A 15,247-nucleotide genomic window follows, 5' to 3' on the forward strand; every position below is an offset into this window, starting at 1 on the left:
ACAACAGTACTTATCTTATAGAGGCATTGGAACAATTAAATGAAATAACGCAGGTGCTATACTTTGTGCCTGGCATACAGAAAGTTCTCAGTGGTGACAGTCGTTGCTTTCATTGTGCAGGGCATTTCTGAGTATGATCTCATTCCATGCTTAGAAAAAAATCTCTAAGAATTGGGGAATATTATCCTAGTTTTATAAATGATGAAGGTAACTTGGCCAAGGACATAAAGCCAGTGACAGAGACATCATTCAACCTTGGAGTTGATTTCCAAGTCATAAACCCTCATAAAATGCCCATGGATTCCACATAGGGTAGAGTCTTTGCAAGAATTCACTCATGAAATCTTATAATTTAAATCAACAACAGATGCACAGAGAAGGAAAATGGTGGCCTGCTTTATAGATTAAGGGCATAGTTTCTGAAACAAGCTTATACAGAGTGAAAAATTGGTTTTACCACTTACCCTTTGTGTGACCAAGGTCATGCAGATAGCTATTTATTAACATTTCAGATTCCTCATGTGAGAAATAGTATCCACCTTAAGGTTTGTTGTGAAATGTGAGGATTGAATGTGATAATACATGGAGAACAAAATTTAGAACACTGCCTGGCATATAGTAAATACTCAAAATAAATGTCTGGTATTATGATTATTTCTCTAGATCAGACAGCAAAATAGCAGCAAATATAAGACTAAAGCCAATGTCTTTTTACTCCTAGATTGGAGTATTGGAAACACTGTTGCAATGATAATATTAATAGCTATCCATGACTATGTCCTCGGTATGTGCCAGCCTGGGTATTAGGCACCATTACATGTTTCCTCTACTCTTTTCTCCACTCTTTTCAGTAATTCTGTGAGATTGGTATAATCAGAGTTGTTTCCTAGATAAGGAAACTGAGGCTCAGAGGCATGAAGGGATGTCCCTAAGTTAAAATCACCAGAAAGCAGAAGTAGAAGAGACTATATTCAGAGCCAGGTCTCCTGAATTCCATCACTCTGCTTTTTTCTCTGTATCCTGCCACGTGCACAGCTGAGGAGGGCATGCTGAAGCTGGGGCAGAGGACAAGAGGTGGCGACTGTCCACCGCCTCTTTCTGAACTGGGTTCAGAGTGTCTCCTTGCTTCATCACCCTTTGGGATATTAATATTCAGATGATGCAACTTTTGGGACAAGGTAGATGTTCAACTCTGGCTTTCACAAGCCTACAGAGCATGATGGCTCCACCCCAGGAGGCATGGACTGTTGAGGCTGAATGGGAGTTGGTTTTCCTGCATGAGTGAGCAGGATATTTGTGCTGATAAAAGGGGACGGAGTGCATAGACCCTAGCCTCCAGACTTCTTTGAGATTTGACTAGGAGATTTAGTTCTTCTCACAAACCATCTTGGATCTTCACCAAAGGTGAAAACAACAGTGCACCCAGCAGGGTCAGGGCCATGATGTCATGACTAACCAAATACAAGTTTGGAATCTCAGGGAAATTCTGGATTTTGGTTAGCCCAGGAGACGTAAGCAGGTCAATTAAACTCAAGAATCTCAGATTTCTTAATTGTGAAATGGGGAGACAGATCCCAGCCATGTTAAATGCAAATGCTCTTTTTGTTCTTGCTGAATTGTCTGTGGCCAGAAGAACAAGGGGAAAGTCTGAGCCACAGAGAGGCCTGACCTCCAGGCCAAGCCTTGCTGACTGACTGGGGGATCCTGGGCTAGTCCTAACCTAGATAGTATCCAACTATGGAATAAAAGGGGATAATAAATCAGCACATCTCAAGCTTTTCAAATAAAGTGCCCCTATTAACAAAAGAAAATACCCTGAAGTGCCAAGATCCTTTGATCTGAGGGCTTGTTGTGTCTACATGATAAGTATTAGTACAGCTCCTATTTTGTAAATGACAAAAACAAGACAAAGGGCTCCTACTCTAGCTCAATGTCAAAGACAGACCTCAAGTCTGTGCTTATGACTGTCTTCCTACCTCTACAGAGGGCAGTGTTCTTGGTGGCATGTCCCACCTCTGAGAGGTGAAGCTTCCATCAGTGGACACCTTGGGGTTCAGTGTCTCTAAGACATGACTCTGTTCCTGAAGGGAAGGGCAGGGACAGGAAAGATCCTGATTATGGAGCCCTGAACGGGAGAAGGAACTTTGGACCACAGGGTGGTAGCCGTGGGCCACTTTGGCTCATGCAGGGAGGATCTGGAGGGTACCAGCTTCTACGCTACCTACTCTGTCAGCCAAATCTTGAACTACAGGGAATTTCAGTGACATCCAGGTCTTAGTGAGTTACTATTTCGAAGCTGAATTTACTGAGCAAAAGGGAAAGTTGAGGAAAACCTACCATCCTGGGGAGAAAGTCTGATTCACTGAAACTAACACCGGGCCTAGAGGCAAAAGACACATTTGAGGCTCATTTATAATTGAGATAATACTATCTAGGTTACTGGGTTACAAAAAGGATATATGTAAGAGATGTGCTGAAACACAGAAAATGTTTAATGAACCTTGGTAAAAACTGAGTCTCACTCTCAAATGTTAAAGAAGAACATTCACACCCCTCAGCCTATCCTAACATTGGGTGGTGTTCCACACCCCACGAGGAACTCAGCAAGCACCCTGAGATGCTGCTTACAAATTTGCACCCCAAACTTAGCATGCAGGCACCCACTTGCTTGGTGTGAGGCTGCATCATTTGCTAAATATACATATGGAAAAAGTCTATCACACTCATTCCATGAATAACACAAAGGCCTTGATTTGTTCCTCCACGTGATGAGCATGCGTAAGGTCCAAAATTAACATTGCTGTCTGGCTGGGGAGTGTATGTGTTTTTCCAAAAAGAGAAAACTTCTAAGATCTTACTCAGCCGTAATCAGAATGTCTAGTGCACAGTGTAGTTGAAGAGAAACAAGAAAGAAACTAAAACTAAAGGTCTGCTCCATTGTAGAGTCTCAAAAAATACTGCTGATCGGCAAATTGAAGGAAGAAAGGAGGGGTGAGAGGTAGCTCTGCTTTGCTGAGTGGCTTTATGCCCATCAGTTCACCTCTCTGAGCTCTACCCTCCTCATATGTATGCTGGAGACACCATTTCCTAACCTCATGTACCTGGCAGAGCCGTCCTGAAGAAGAAAAGGAGAAGTAAATGTAAGAGTGGCTTTGAGGAACAGAGAGCACCAGAATGTTCGCAGCCTTCTTGAAGCACATTAGACCTTGTGCTTCCTGCATACTAGATTTATTTTCTGGTTTTGTTTTTCTTTTTACTATGCAACGCCAATAGATATAGCTTTTTAAAGAAAGCATATAATATAAGCCTAGATCCTTTTAGACTAACAGTCAAGTGATTCTAGCCTTAGTAACCTTCTCAGGGGAGGCAGAAGAATCAGAGTTCTATATCATGGGGCCAGCAGAGCTGGACGTCCACATCCTCTCACTGTGACCGTGTGGAGGTGATTCGCTGGACCTCGTCCATTCTTGGCAAGAGCACAATGAGATACTTTCCGTAAGTGTGTCCAGTACAGCTGAACAAATGGTAGATACTCAAGAAATTCTTGAATTGAGAGAAAACAGAGTGCACAGGACATAGTTCAGGTTTGGTAGCCAAGAAGATTTGCACTCAAGAGTAGCTCTGTCTTTCACTGTCTGTGTGACCCTGAGTAAGTTTCTTTGCCCCTCTGCCGCAGTATTATTCACAACTACAAAGTGAGAGTTATGGAGGGGCTTCTGCGGACCACTGCCATGGCTATGTCCAGCCCAGCTCCAAGGGCCACCATGCAGTTGTGAGGGTTAAAACACCTGACACATCAAGGGAACTTAGGAAAGGGCAGCCCATTCTGGTTTTATTGCAGTTTTATTTGTTCGGTCATTCTTGGAACGGGCCAGCTGTATTCTGAAGCACTGAACCTCAGCCCTCAGCAAAGCAGGCCAAGCACGTGACGGATGTTAAACAGCTTTTCCCAGAGGTGTCGGCCAAAAGGCCGAGGAGTTGGAGACCCTTTATTTTCTTCCCTGAAGCACAATTAGTTTGTCACAGCTGACAGATGATGAATGGGTATGCAGCAGTCCAAGTGACACCACAGAATCTATTTGAGTTTCTGTTTCTCATTCTAACCTATTAAGCCTGGCTCTTCCCCTCCATCTGCAGACAATCCCCCACCCGCTCCATCCCACCCAATCCCCAACCCCAGTCACATCCCCTCGTCACTCACCATCACAGAAATGTGGAGGATGTGCATCTGCTCCTCAACAATCTCCGAGGGCTCCTGGAGAGTGGGAGCGGTGGCTTGGGCCAGCTGCCCGGAGCTGCTCATGGAGACGTGGAAGTACAAGGTGCCATTCTCCAGCCACTGCTGTCTCCAGTGCACCAGCGAGATGTCCGCCGCTGTGCCAGACATCTCTGCAAGACAAGACCCGAGGCACTGGGTGAGCTGTATGCCTGGCCTTGGTGCTCCGGGGAGGAAAAGAGCCCACATAGTCAGGAGTTCAGAAGGCATCCATTTTTTGCCAGAATGCCTCTCCTGACATCGAGTCTATAAGCCGGGGATCATCACTGTCATTTATAGATGGGTCAACTGTGACCAAGATTCACCTAAAGTAACAGAGTAGTGGAGGCAGGGTTTGTACTCAGCTCTGTCTGAGGCCCTTTTTAAACACACCACACGTGATCAGGTAATTCATTCCACTCTGAGAATGGAAAGAAACTAAGGATAAAAGTGCTTTCCTTCTTTTGAGGGTATAGAACTAGAAGAAGATGAAGGAAAGAAATATGTGAAAGGAGTGGGAGTTAAGAGTGTGAATGCTTTAGAAGCTGAGGTGGAAGTACTCATGGCCAAACCTTGGAACCAAAAAGGCCCAAGAGAGCACCAGCTCAGCTGAGGTATCTCAGGGTCATCTTGTACGGAAAAGGAGCTTGCAAAGAGGGTTGCCCTGAGCATGTTCCTCTTGCTTCCACAAGAGGAGCTCCGTTTTTTGTAAGGTATATACTGCACTCCCAAGCGAAGTAACGTTAGCACAAAGGTTTCCTTGGCTTAAAAACATGTGCAAAACTACTGCCCCATCCCAACGTTCTCATACAGCTGGTGGGGAGTTAGGACTTTCTAGTAAATAATAGAATTCAGTCTCCCGTCTTGAAATTTCTAACTCTTGTCTCTATGCTGGTTTTCCTTCTGTAAATACTTTTAAAATGACTCTATTTGAATAGCATTTTTATTCAATGTATCATACCTTTTTATTAGTTAAAAAAAAAAAAAAAAGGAAAAGGGTGATGGCATACGGGACCAAAAGTGTCATCTTAAGAATTTCCTACAATTGTTTCATAGTGCCTTCGATCAAAGGGGTGTATACCTGCAAATGTCCTAGAAAGACGAGGCCTATCAGGGTACCTTATGCATGAATACAAGGGAAGGGTGGTAGAGTTCTTGGAGGATCATTAGGTCTGCACTCAAGAGAGACAAATAGGGGATAAATAGCCTTTATAGTGTCCATCAGTAGACAAGTAGCCTTAGTAGTGTCAGAGGCTTAGAACTGTGGCCACTCCCTCCTGAGACAGCTATGAACTTGAGATGGGTATTCCTACAGTCCCCAAAGACCTCGATTCCATGCACACACACACACACACACACGAGGAGGACTGATGGGCAAGCTGAGTGACAGCCTCTTATCCAATCAGCTCTCTCCATGTCCCACTGCAGTGCCCATCATATCTGGTGACACGATGAAACCATATCTGTCACCATATCTGGTGACAAAATGAAAAAGAATCATCTTGAAAAGAAGAGGAGATGATACCACCAAATCACCTACTCATCACCCAATGCTACTGAATTATTCTTATATCACCCATGCCCGACAGACTCTCCCTCCTTGAGGTTCACAATCAAAATCCTTAGGAGAAGAGTGTCCAGCGCTTAATAAATGCTAAAAAATGTGAGCTATGAATTTTTAAGGAAGGTATTGATTTGTTATCATCGTCATCATTATTGATAGGGACAGGATCTAATTCATGCTTCAGCTGCTCTGAAAAAAATAAAAAATAAAAACCATGAGCCATCCTTGACAGCTTGCTTTCTCTCCCTCTCCTCATCCAGTTCATCAGGAAATCCTTCCAAAGCCATCCAACATTCAACCCTTTCCAGTCCCTCTACATCGGCCACATGGGACAAGGCATCATGCTCTCCTGCCTGGCTCACAGCAGGGGCTTCTTAAGTTGCCTCTCTTCTTCCAGCTTTGTCCATTCTATTCTCAACCAGAAGCCAGAGGAATCCTGCCAAGCAAAAGTCATCTCACATCACTAAGCCCTCCATGTACAGTCTTTGCATGGCCTCCTACTCTTTCCAAGTAAAAGACAAAGTGGCGAGAACATAGGCAATTATCAGGCCAAGTAAACACATGCTTGGGCTCCCTTGCAGCTGGAAGAGTTGAATAGGCCTTGAGGTAATCACAAAGGTTTGTCAGTGCTTAGAACACAACCCCCAGGGGGTCCTGAGAACCCATTATGGTGCCCAGGGAAAGGGACTGGCTGGGTGATCAATTTGAGCAGCAGGTCTCCTCTCAGCACCTTCTCTTCGTCCAAGGCCAGGGTAATCTGCTGCCCCACTGATTCCCCTCCTAGCCTCAGCACCTGAGGCCTTGGCAGTAGCTTCCCTGGCAGACAGCCAGCTGGGCCAAGGCAAGGTGAAAACATTATGGCAAATGGCCTGGCTCATTTTTTCTCAGTGCATTAAAGCCCAAATGCAGAGGTCCAGGGAACCCAGGGACGAGAGCTGCACTCGAAATAGCAGTGTCTAATTCAGTAGTTCCACGTGCTTCTGGCTAGGCAGGCACCCCATGTGCTAAGTGTCCCTGGAATGGCACCAGAAGAAAGCCCCAAGTTAGGCTACATCTGGTTGACACAGCCTGGCATAGACAAAGGCAGAGTGAACAGAGGGATGCTTGTGGAAATCTACGCTCCTCACTCCTAGGGCTGTCTCCAGCCTGTGCCTGAAATCCTACTATAAAGAGGCTTCCCCTTTCCATGTTCAGATGAGAAAGCAGAAGGTCGCAGAAGTTCAGTGACTTGTTTAAATTCACTAGTGAATTTGTACCTAGCTAGAACCAGTGGATTCCCAATCCATGCAATTTCTACTATGCCAGTTGCACTTACATCTCCTTTTCCTTGACGAAATTAGCCCATGAACCAAAACTAGATTGAGCTCTTTGTTTGCTACAGCGATGAGTGCACAGTCAGCAGACAGTAAACGTTAAATGATAATAACAGTGTGTGAAACACAGTAAATATTGAATCACAGAGAATAACTCCGGACTTACTTTATTACAAAGAAAAGAAACTGTTGTTGGAGAGGAGAAAGGAGGGGTATGAAATGGTAAAGGGAAAACTGCTTCAGCAGAAACAGAAGTCCTCCATCATTCCTTCACTCATTATTCATTTATTCATGCATTTGTTTACTTATTCCACATACTTATCAAACACCTACTCAATTCCAGGCAGCTCAGTAGCTCAGAATGTAGAGTCAAATGAGACGGTGTTGCCTTCAGGGAGCTCATAGTCATTTAGCAGTGGAAATTCTACCCAGCCCACTGTCTCCTCACCCGTGTTACTGTCCACACATGTGCACACTCTCCATTTACCACGGTCCAGATGACTGAGTGTTATACCATCACCGCTTCATCACACAGGACTCACAACTGTTCCTCAAACAGCCAGACTCCCACTTATCCCAGGGCACAAATACTTTCTGACCGACATTCCTAGCACGCTCCTCCCAGAAGCTACAAGCTGGCTTCGTCTCCATGTTTGTCTCTCAGTCCAAATAATACCGGCTTAGAGAAGCTGCGCATGTCCACTCTAGCTGAGTAGTCCCCTTCATGCACATCCCAGCTTTATTATATCCCTTTTACGAAAACTTTCTATAGCAGTTATCACAATTAGAAATTCAGGCCAGGTGCGGTGGCTCACACCTGTAATCTTGGCACTTTGGGAGGCCGAGGCAGGAGGATCACTTGAAGCCAGGCAATTGAGAACAGCCAGGTCAACATGGCAAAAAAATCCTGTCTCTACTAAAAATACAAAAAATTAGCCAGGTGTGGTGACATGTGCCTGAAATCTCAGCTACTAAGGAGGTGGAGGCACAAGAATTGCTTGTACCTGGGAAGTGGAGGTTACAGGGAGCTGAGATTACGCCACTGCACTCCAGACTAGGCAACAGAGTGAGACCCTTTCTCAAAACAAATAAATTAATTAAAAGCAAAGAAAGAAAGAAAAATTTATGCTCTACATTTCCTTGAACATGTGCTTACTGTCTTTTCCCTTTCCAGAAGAGATATGTCACCATGGCCCAGCTGTGTGTCTTATTTCCTGCCATCTCTCAAGCACTTTGCAAAGTGCTTGGCATATAATAAATGCTCAGTAAATAATTACTGAATCACTGAAATATATACATATATATGTATATGTAGTTCAAATACTCATGCCGTTTTTCATCTTTAAAGTGCTTAATGCATATATATATATATATATATTTTCAGCGATTTGGTGTTTATACACACATATATATATACATGCATTTACACATATTTCAGTGACTCAGTAACATACTTACTTATACACATCCATAATAAAATGGTGGCGGTACTAAAAAATTGAATTCAAACAGTATGATGTTTCATCAGAAAATTAAAAAAGAAGAAGAAGAAGGAGGAGGAGTAAAGGTCTACTGAAAACTCAAAGGTGGGAAAAGACTTTCCTAGCTTGCAGTCAAGAACTACCTCCAAAAGGTGGTGGTAGGAACACTGCAGAGGATGCTCCTCAGAGGGGAGGCGGAGAAGGCGGGGGGATCAACTGGACACCTCAGGGGCATTAAGCTGCATGTGTACGTAGGAGTGCAGCAGAATGTCAGGTTAGAAATGTAGTTTAGCCACAGAGTTAAGGGCTTTGAATGCTTGGTGATACCATGTACATTTTATTCAGAACCCATAGAGTTCTCTTGGTCAGAAAAACCAGTCCTGTGTCCCTTAAAAACAGGTTAATAAAACAGTAACATGACCAAAACCAGTTCTGGAAATTCTCTGCTGATTGATTTTCCAATTGCGTTTTCCCTTTTCTCTTCCCCTACTCCTTCCACATAAACATTTCATTGAAGTCTTCAAGTCATATTACAATCAAACTTAAAGCAAAAGGGGGACTAAACGCATTTGGTCGGGAACCAAGACGATTCCCATAAAGGCAGATTATGCTGACATGATGAATATAAAATGAAACAGCAGATATTAAAGTGGGAGAATTGGTGCACCATGCCTTCCGGCGGTAGGCTGGCTCCAGCGCCTGCCTCCCTCCCACCCTGGATAGCTTGGTTTTATATTGGAATCATAAAGAAACACAGGGATTGCCTTTTCACCTTTTTCTTCTCTCCCCCATGGGCTGCAACTTGTGAAATATTCAACAGGCTCAAATCCCCTCAACTGCCCCACAAAAGCCAAGAGACAGGATCAGCCTTCATCAGTGATTCTGGGTAGACTGCCATCCTGCCTCGGTGGCCACTGATGCCTTTCAGCCTCCTGGAAAAGAAATAAAAAATCCCGAAGGCGTGTTGTGCTTTTAATCGGCTTGTTCTTCCTAATCTATGGTACTCATTGTACTTTATTTAATTCCTGAAGGTCATTATGAAAATAAGCAGCTCTTCTCATCACTAGCCATCTTGGTAACAACTCCCAAGTGGCTAACTAACCGGCCTTCTGATTCTACAGCACCAGCTGACCCTCCAGCAGATTATTTGCAGAAGCCCAGAGAAAGCTTACAGTGAGTTTGCAAATGGTCCTTTTCTCGCCATGGGGAAAGCAGACATTACATGAGATGAACTCACTGCCCGGGGAGAAAGAGTTGGGAAAGGTAGTGATGTTGACTTTAACCAACCTTGCCACTAGCTATTCCAGCATTCATGGGTGATGATCACACATCAAGTCTTGCTGAGTGGGCCTGGAAAATAATCACAAATACGCCCTTTTTCATCTCTAAAATGCTTAATTAACGCAAAGCTTTATCATCTCTCTCATGGGCTATTGCAAATGGTTCTGTGTCAGTCGGAGTCTCATCGGAGAAGAAGGGACATGCTCAGGAAGGTCACTGATAACTGTTTAATGAAGGGAGGATTTGTAAAGGCTTGGGCAGGGTTAAGGCAAACCAATAATGAGCAACCAAATACTCCCAGGTTGACAAAAGCAAGGAATTGTCACCACCCTAGGCCTGAAGGGGCACGGGATGGTGAGGATTGAGGAATTATCAAACCCTAAAAAAGCCGTAGCTGTAGGAAAGGGCTACCACATAGCTGCCAGATAGGAACTCTAGCCTTTACTAGAATAACTCAGTCCCTACCAACACACAAGCCAGGATGGGGAGTTTTAAGACAGTAAATCTCCAACCTCATCTTCCTTCTACCCACAAACTTTTCACAGCTGTCTCACACAGGTTGACCTCAACCAAACACCTGAGGATGCTTACATGAAACAAATCAAACAAGTCAGCCTTCCTGGGTGCACAGCAGGTGGGAAAGGGGATCTCAAGCAGCAAATGAAGGCTATTCAGGAGGCCCCTTAACAGGTACCCCTACCTTCAGGCTTCCTTCCTCCCAGCTCTCCATTAAATGGCTCCCAGTATGAAATTTCTAACTTGTCAATCTGACCATATAATTCCCCTGCTCAAAACCCTCCAATGTTTTCTACTGTCCCTCCCTCAGGATAAAACCTAATTCATTGAACCTGACACACAAGGCCCTTCCTGGCCTGTTACATGCATCTCTCTCCAGTCTGATCTCTTGCCATGCATTTCCTTGCACTTACATATTAATTCTGACCAGATATTTATATAACGTACCACATATACTATTTTTTTTTCCTAATTCAATACCTCCTGCTCCTCCATGCTTTCATAAGAGGAATATTGCATGCTGCATAAGACCACAGGGTCTGGAGATCAACTGCTTGAATTTTCATCCCAGCTCTCCTGTGTTCAACCTGTGTGTTTTTGGGCAAGCTCTTCACTTCTTCATGCCTCAGTTTCCCCCATCTACCAAATGAGGATGACAACACCACCGGCCTCACAGGGTCATGTTTAGAATCAAATGAGATAATACAAATAAATTAGCTGTTAGGTTGGTCTTGATACTTAGAGAGCACTCAACGGTTACATTTGTTATGCGTTACTTCATATACATATAGCGTCCTCTTTTGCCACTGTCATGGTTTTTATATATATCTTAAACATTCTCTTTATACAGCTGGCTTCCCTTACTGGATACTAGTGCAGGGGCATGTCAGAATTATTTGTGTAGCCTGGTGCCTGGCACAGTGGCCGAGCAGAGTAGGGACTCCATAAATGTTCTGCACATTTAATTGAGCTGTCCCATATTTGAATTCAGATGAGTATTTCTAGAGGAGAGAGAAGAGACAACAACTTGGGGTATAAATAAGAGCTGGATTCCCATACAACAACTCTACAGAAATTTACCTAATATCTGGCTTAGGTTCAGACACCCTGAAGAATGCACATGAAAAGAAAGAAAATGTTAACTTTCAAGGAGCTTGCATTTTCATGAAGTGAGATAGGGAAGTTCATATAGAAAATGAACACTCTTGGCCAGGTGCGGTGGGTCACACCTGTAATCCCAGCATTTTGAAAAGCTGAGGCAGGCGGGTGGATCACCCTAAGGTCAGGAGTTCAAGACCAGCCTGGCCAATACACTGAAACCCTGTCTCTACTAAAAATTCAAAAAATTGGCTGGGCGTGGTGGCGGTCACCTGTAATCCATAATCCTAGCTATTCGGGAAGCCTTGGCAGGAGAATCTCTTGAACCTGGGAGGCGGAGGTTGAGGTGAGCCAAGATCATGCCATTGCACTCTAGCCTGGGCAACAAGAGAGAAACACCGTCTTGAAAAAAAGAAAAGAAAATGGCTCTTATTATTCTGTTTAGACACGAGTATGTGTGTATATAGCTGGAAAAAAATACACTGGACCACAAAGAATGGCACTCTCTAAATAGTGGGATCAGAGGTGATTTTAATCTTGTTCTGATTCATTTTTCTCTACGTTTTTCTATACTGACTACATTTTACCTCTGTAGCAGATGCAAATATACACTCACTTTGAAGATTCATTTAGTCAACCAACCTCCTCTGAGATCTGGCATTGTGGGACTCTGTCCTCTGCAGCTTAGTCCAAGGGGCTAAGAAAAGACATTCTATAAATAGCTATAAAGGAAAATATGAAGCTTAGAGGAAAGGAGATTACTTCTGGCTGGATGTAGAAAGTCTTCATGGAGGAGGAGTCTCAAAGAATTGGCAAGGTTTGGACAAATGGCTATGTGGCAAAGCGCATTTCAGATGGAAGAATGGCACAAGGGCAAGAAGGCAAGAAGGTCACAAATGTACAAAGGGATACAGTGTAGAGAAGACAGTAAGTATAAAATGCAGAAGCCGCCATTGCAGAGAGATGCTGGGGGCTACCAACTCTTGACCATGGACCCAGACCATAAGTGCTAGGTCCCACCTGGGGCTCCTTTATGCAATCAGACCCGGCCCAAGCTCAGAGGTTAATGAAGTTCTCCATATACCATGAATTAAGATGGCAAGGTGGATGGACTGATGGGTGAATGGATAAATGGATGGACCCTAGTCATTCTGACCTAATTAAACAGCCTGGGCTAGTGAAAAGAATACTGAATTTTGAGACAGAAGCTTATATTTGTGTGATCTCTCTACAGCACCTGACTGGTGTTCTGGAGCACAAATTACAGAGCCTCTATGATTTCCTTTACTTGTAAAATGGGGGTCACAGTCTGGCCTACTTACATTACATCTAATGTAGAACTGAGTGAAAATAAGGCCATTACCTAGCAACGTGCTTGGAAATCTTCAAAATTTTGTAGTTAGATCTGAAAGCAAATGCAATCATCCAACAACATAGTTCATCCACCTATATGCCTTCCAATAATTATCTACAGACTGTCTAAAATGTGCCAGGCACAGTGCTAGGTCCTAAGGATAGACTGGAGGAAAAGATCAATTTGACTGCTGTCCTTACAGACTTTCCAATCTAGCCTAGATATTCCTTTGTTCCCTGTAAGCAGCAGCAAACATTTCCCCTTGCTTCAGTTTTTTCAGTCATCCACCCATTTAATCATTAATTCATAGAAGACTATGCCTGTCTAGGACATTACAGTCTCATTATTTAGCATGCAGCAGATGTGCAATAAATATTTGTTGAATCAATGCATCATTAAATGTACATTCCCTGAGTTTCTTGTCCTCAAGAAAGTCACAATCTAGGAGAACATAAAAAGGGAAGTCAGCAAAGGTGATGAGAGTGTGGTAATGACCACAAGACAGGAGGCACAGCGTGTTACGGGAACACACGTGTGAGGTCAGTTAATGCTCCTCATCTATCAGGGCTTTGGACAGAGCAAGCAGAGAGCATCTATAATCTGGACATTTCATAATTCTAAGAGATCCTGATGTCAGGTCAGGTTAAACGCCTATAATGCCAATGCTGTGCTAGGTTTGAGAGGTCGCCCATGGGGACAGAAGGTAAAGAGGTGGCAGGGGCCATAACATGGCCAAAGCCCTCTGGTGGCAGCTAGAGAAGAGATTCAACCTCTGCTGGAGAGAATGGTCCTCTTTAAATAGTGGGATTAGAGTCCCCAGACCTCAGAGGTGCCTCAGACCCGTCCTCCCCAAACCCAACTGTCAGCACTCATCTCTGCCTCTGCCTCCAACCTGCCCATTTCCACCTCCTTTGGGAACTGCATCTTTTACATGAAACTGTTTTCCCAAGCCACTCAGCGAAGATAAATAATACAGTTATACTCGGTAAATAAGGGAGGGGAAGAGAAGAATTAAGAGCTATTGGCAAAGGAGAAAAGCGTATCGTTTCAGATTAGATTTGGAAATAGATAGAGAGTTGCTGGAATTGATTCTCATTATTCTTATTCTCTCCTGTACCTTTCCCTCTGTCCTTGCTGTGTTTCTTTGCTTGGTCATTGTCAATTTGCTTCATGATAACCCCTTAGTTTTTCTGCATGCTCTCTCTCTCTCTTTTAAAAAATTCATCCCAACGTCAATGAGTTTTTCTCCTCCTCCTCCTCCTGTTTCTTGTCCCACAACATTGCAAACTGATGCAGAGAGTGGGTGTCCAAAGAATGGGGACAGCAACTAACCTTTGCTAACACCTACTTACTTGCCAAGCTAGGGGTTTTCATCATTGTCTCATTTAGCCCTCACAGGAAGCCCACGTAGGTAAAGTAGATAGCAGAACCTTCAGTTTTCAGCTGAGATGTCTGAGGCCTTAAAAGGGGATCACACTTTTCCAAGCCCTGATTCGCAGATTCCAAATTCGGTGTTTTCACCACTGTCCTATCTGGGCTGAGAAAGGAGCTTGCACATTTGAGTAAAGAGATCGAGGAATCAAGTGCATGCCAGGGGGCGTGATATGATAAATACCAGGGCACTAGGCATCCTTCCAGGTCACTCAGGTGCTCTGCCTATTGCATCATAGTAAAGTCATTTGTTTCCTCTGTTTTTAAGATGCAAATATTTCCTGGGAAAGAAGTATATGAAGCATTCTGTCTTATGGTGAATGAATTTTTAAGATCACTTTGCTCCTTCCTATATTTCACTGGGTTGACCTTTAACAAATTAAGTTCACCTCTCTGAGCCTCACTGGCCTCATATGAAAGAATGGGAATCATAAAATCAATCTCTTATGATTGCTATGAGAATAACAGGAGATAGTGCATTGGAAGGAGCCTAGAGCAGCATTTAGCCTATGGATATTCCCTGTCAGTTGTCTGTCTTCTTGTCACTAATTTCTATCTCACCACTGTCGATGCAAGAAGCAGCGGGCTGTTTTGAGAACAGTAGGGTGTGTGTGACAATATCAAATATAAAGAAAAAGGAGGCAGAGGTCACAGAGATAAAACTTCCTACTTCACTTGGAAATAGTCTCCATGACCTCTACCTCGTCCCCAGTGCCCCGTAAACCTTTTTAAATTATCCCTACGGCAATGACCTGGAATCACGGAAAATTAGAAAGAGAGGGTAAAGGGATGGAGATCAATGATCTATCCCACCCATTTTACCAATCTGTAAAATGAGGACCAGAGAAGAGTAGCAACTTGCCTTAAATCACACAGCATCACGATAGAGCATTCTTCCTGTCTCATTGTTAGAGACAAGGATTCACAGACTAGAGAGGCAGAACCTCCTTGAAT

General features: G+C 43.7%; 1 protein-coding gene across 3 annotated transcripts in view; it reads right to left on the minus strand.

Annotated features, from left to right (window-relative positions):
• Positions 1-15,247, minus strand: part of ASTN2 (astrotactin 2) — a 950,477-nt gene that overhangs the window by 821,750 nt on the left and 113,480 nt on the right. For all 3 annotated transcript variants that reach the window (XM_017504318.2, XM_017504317.2, XM_017504316.2), the window contains exon 2: positions 4,202-4,389. In XM_017504318.2, coding sequence (XP_017359807.1) covers positions 4,202-4,389 — 188 coding nt within the window. The remainder of the gene's footprint in view (positions 1-4,201; positions 4,390-15,247) is intronic.

The sequence above is a fragment of the Cebus imitator genome, unplaced genomic scaffold (genome assembly GCF_001604975.1).
Source record: "Cebus imitator isolate Cc_AM_T3 unplaced genomic scaffold, Cebus_imitator-1.0 Scaffold320, whole genome shotgun sequence".
In the NCBI taxonomy this organism is placed as follows: Eukaryota; Metazoa; Chordata; class Mammalia; order Primates; family Cebidae; genus Cebus; species Cebus imitator.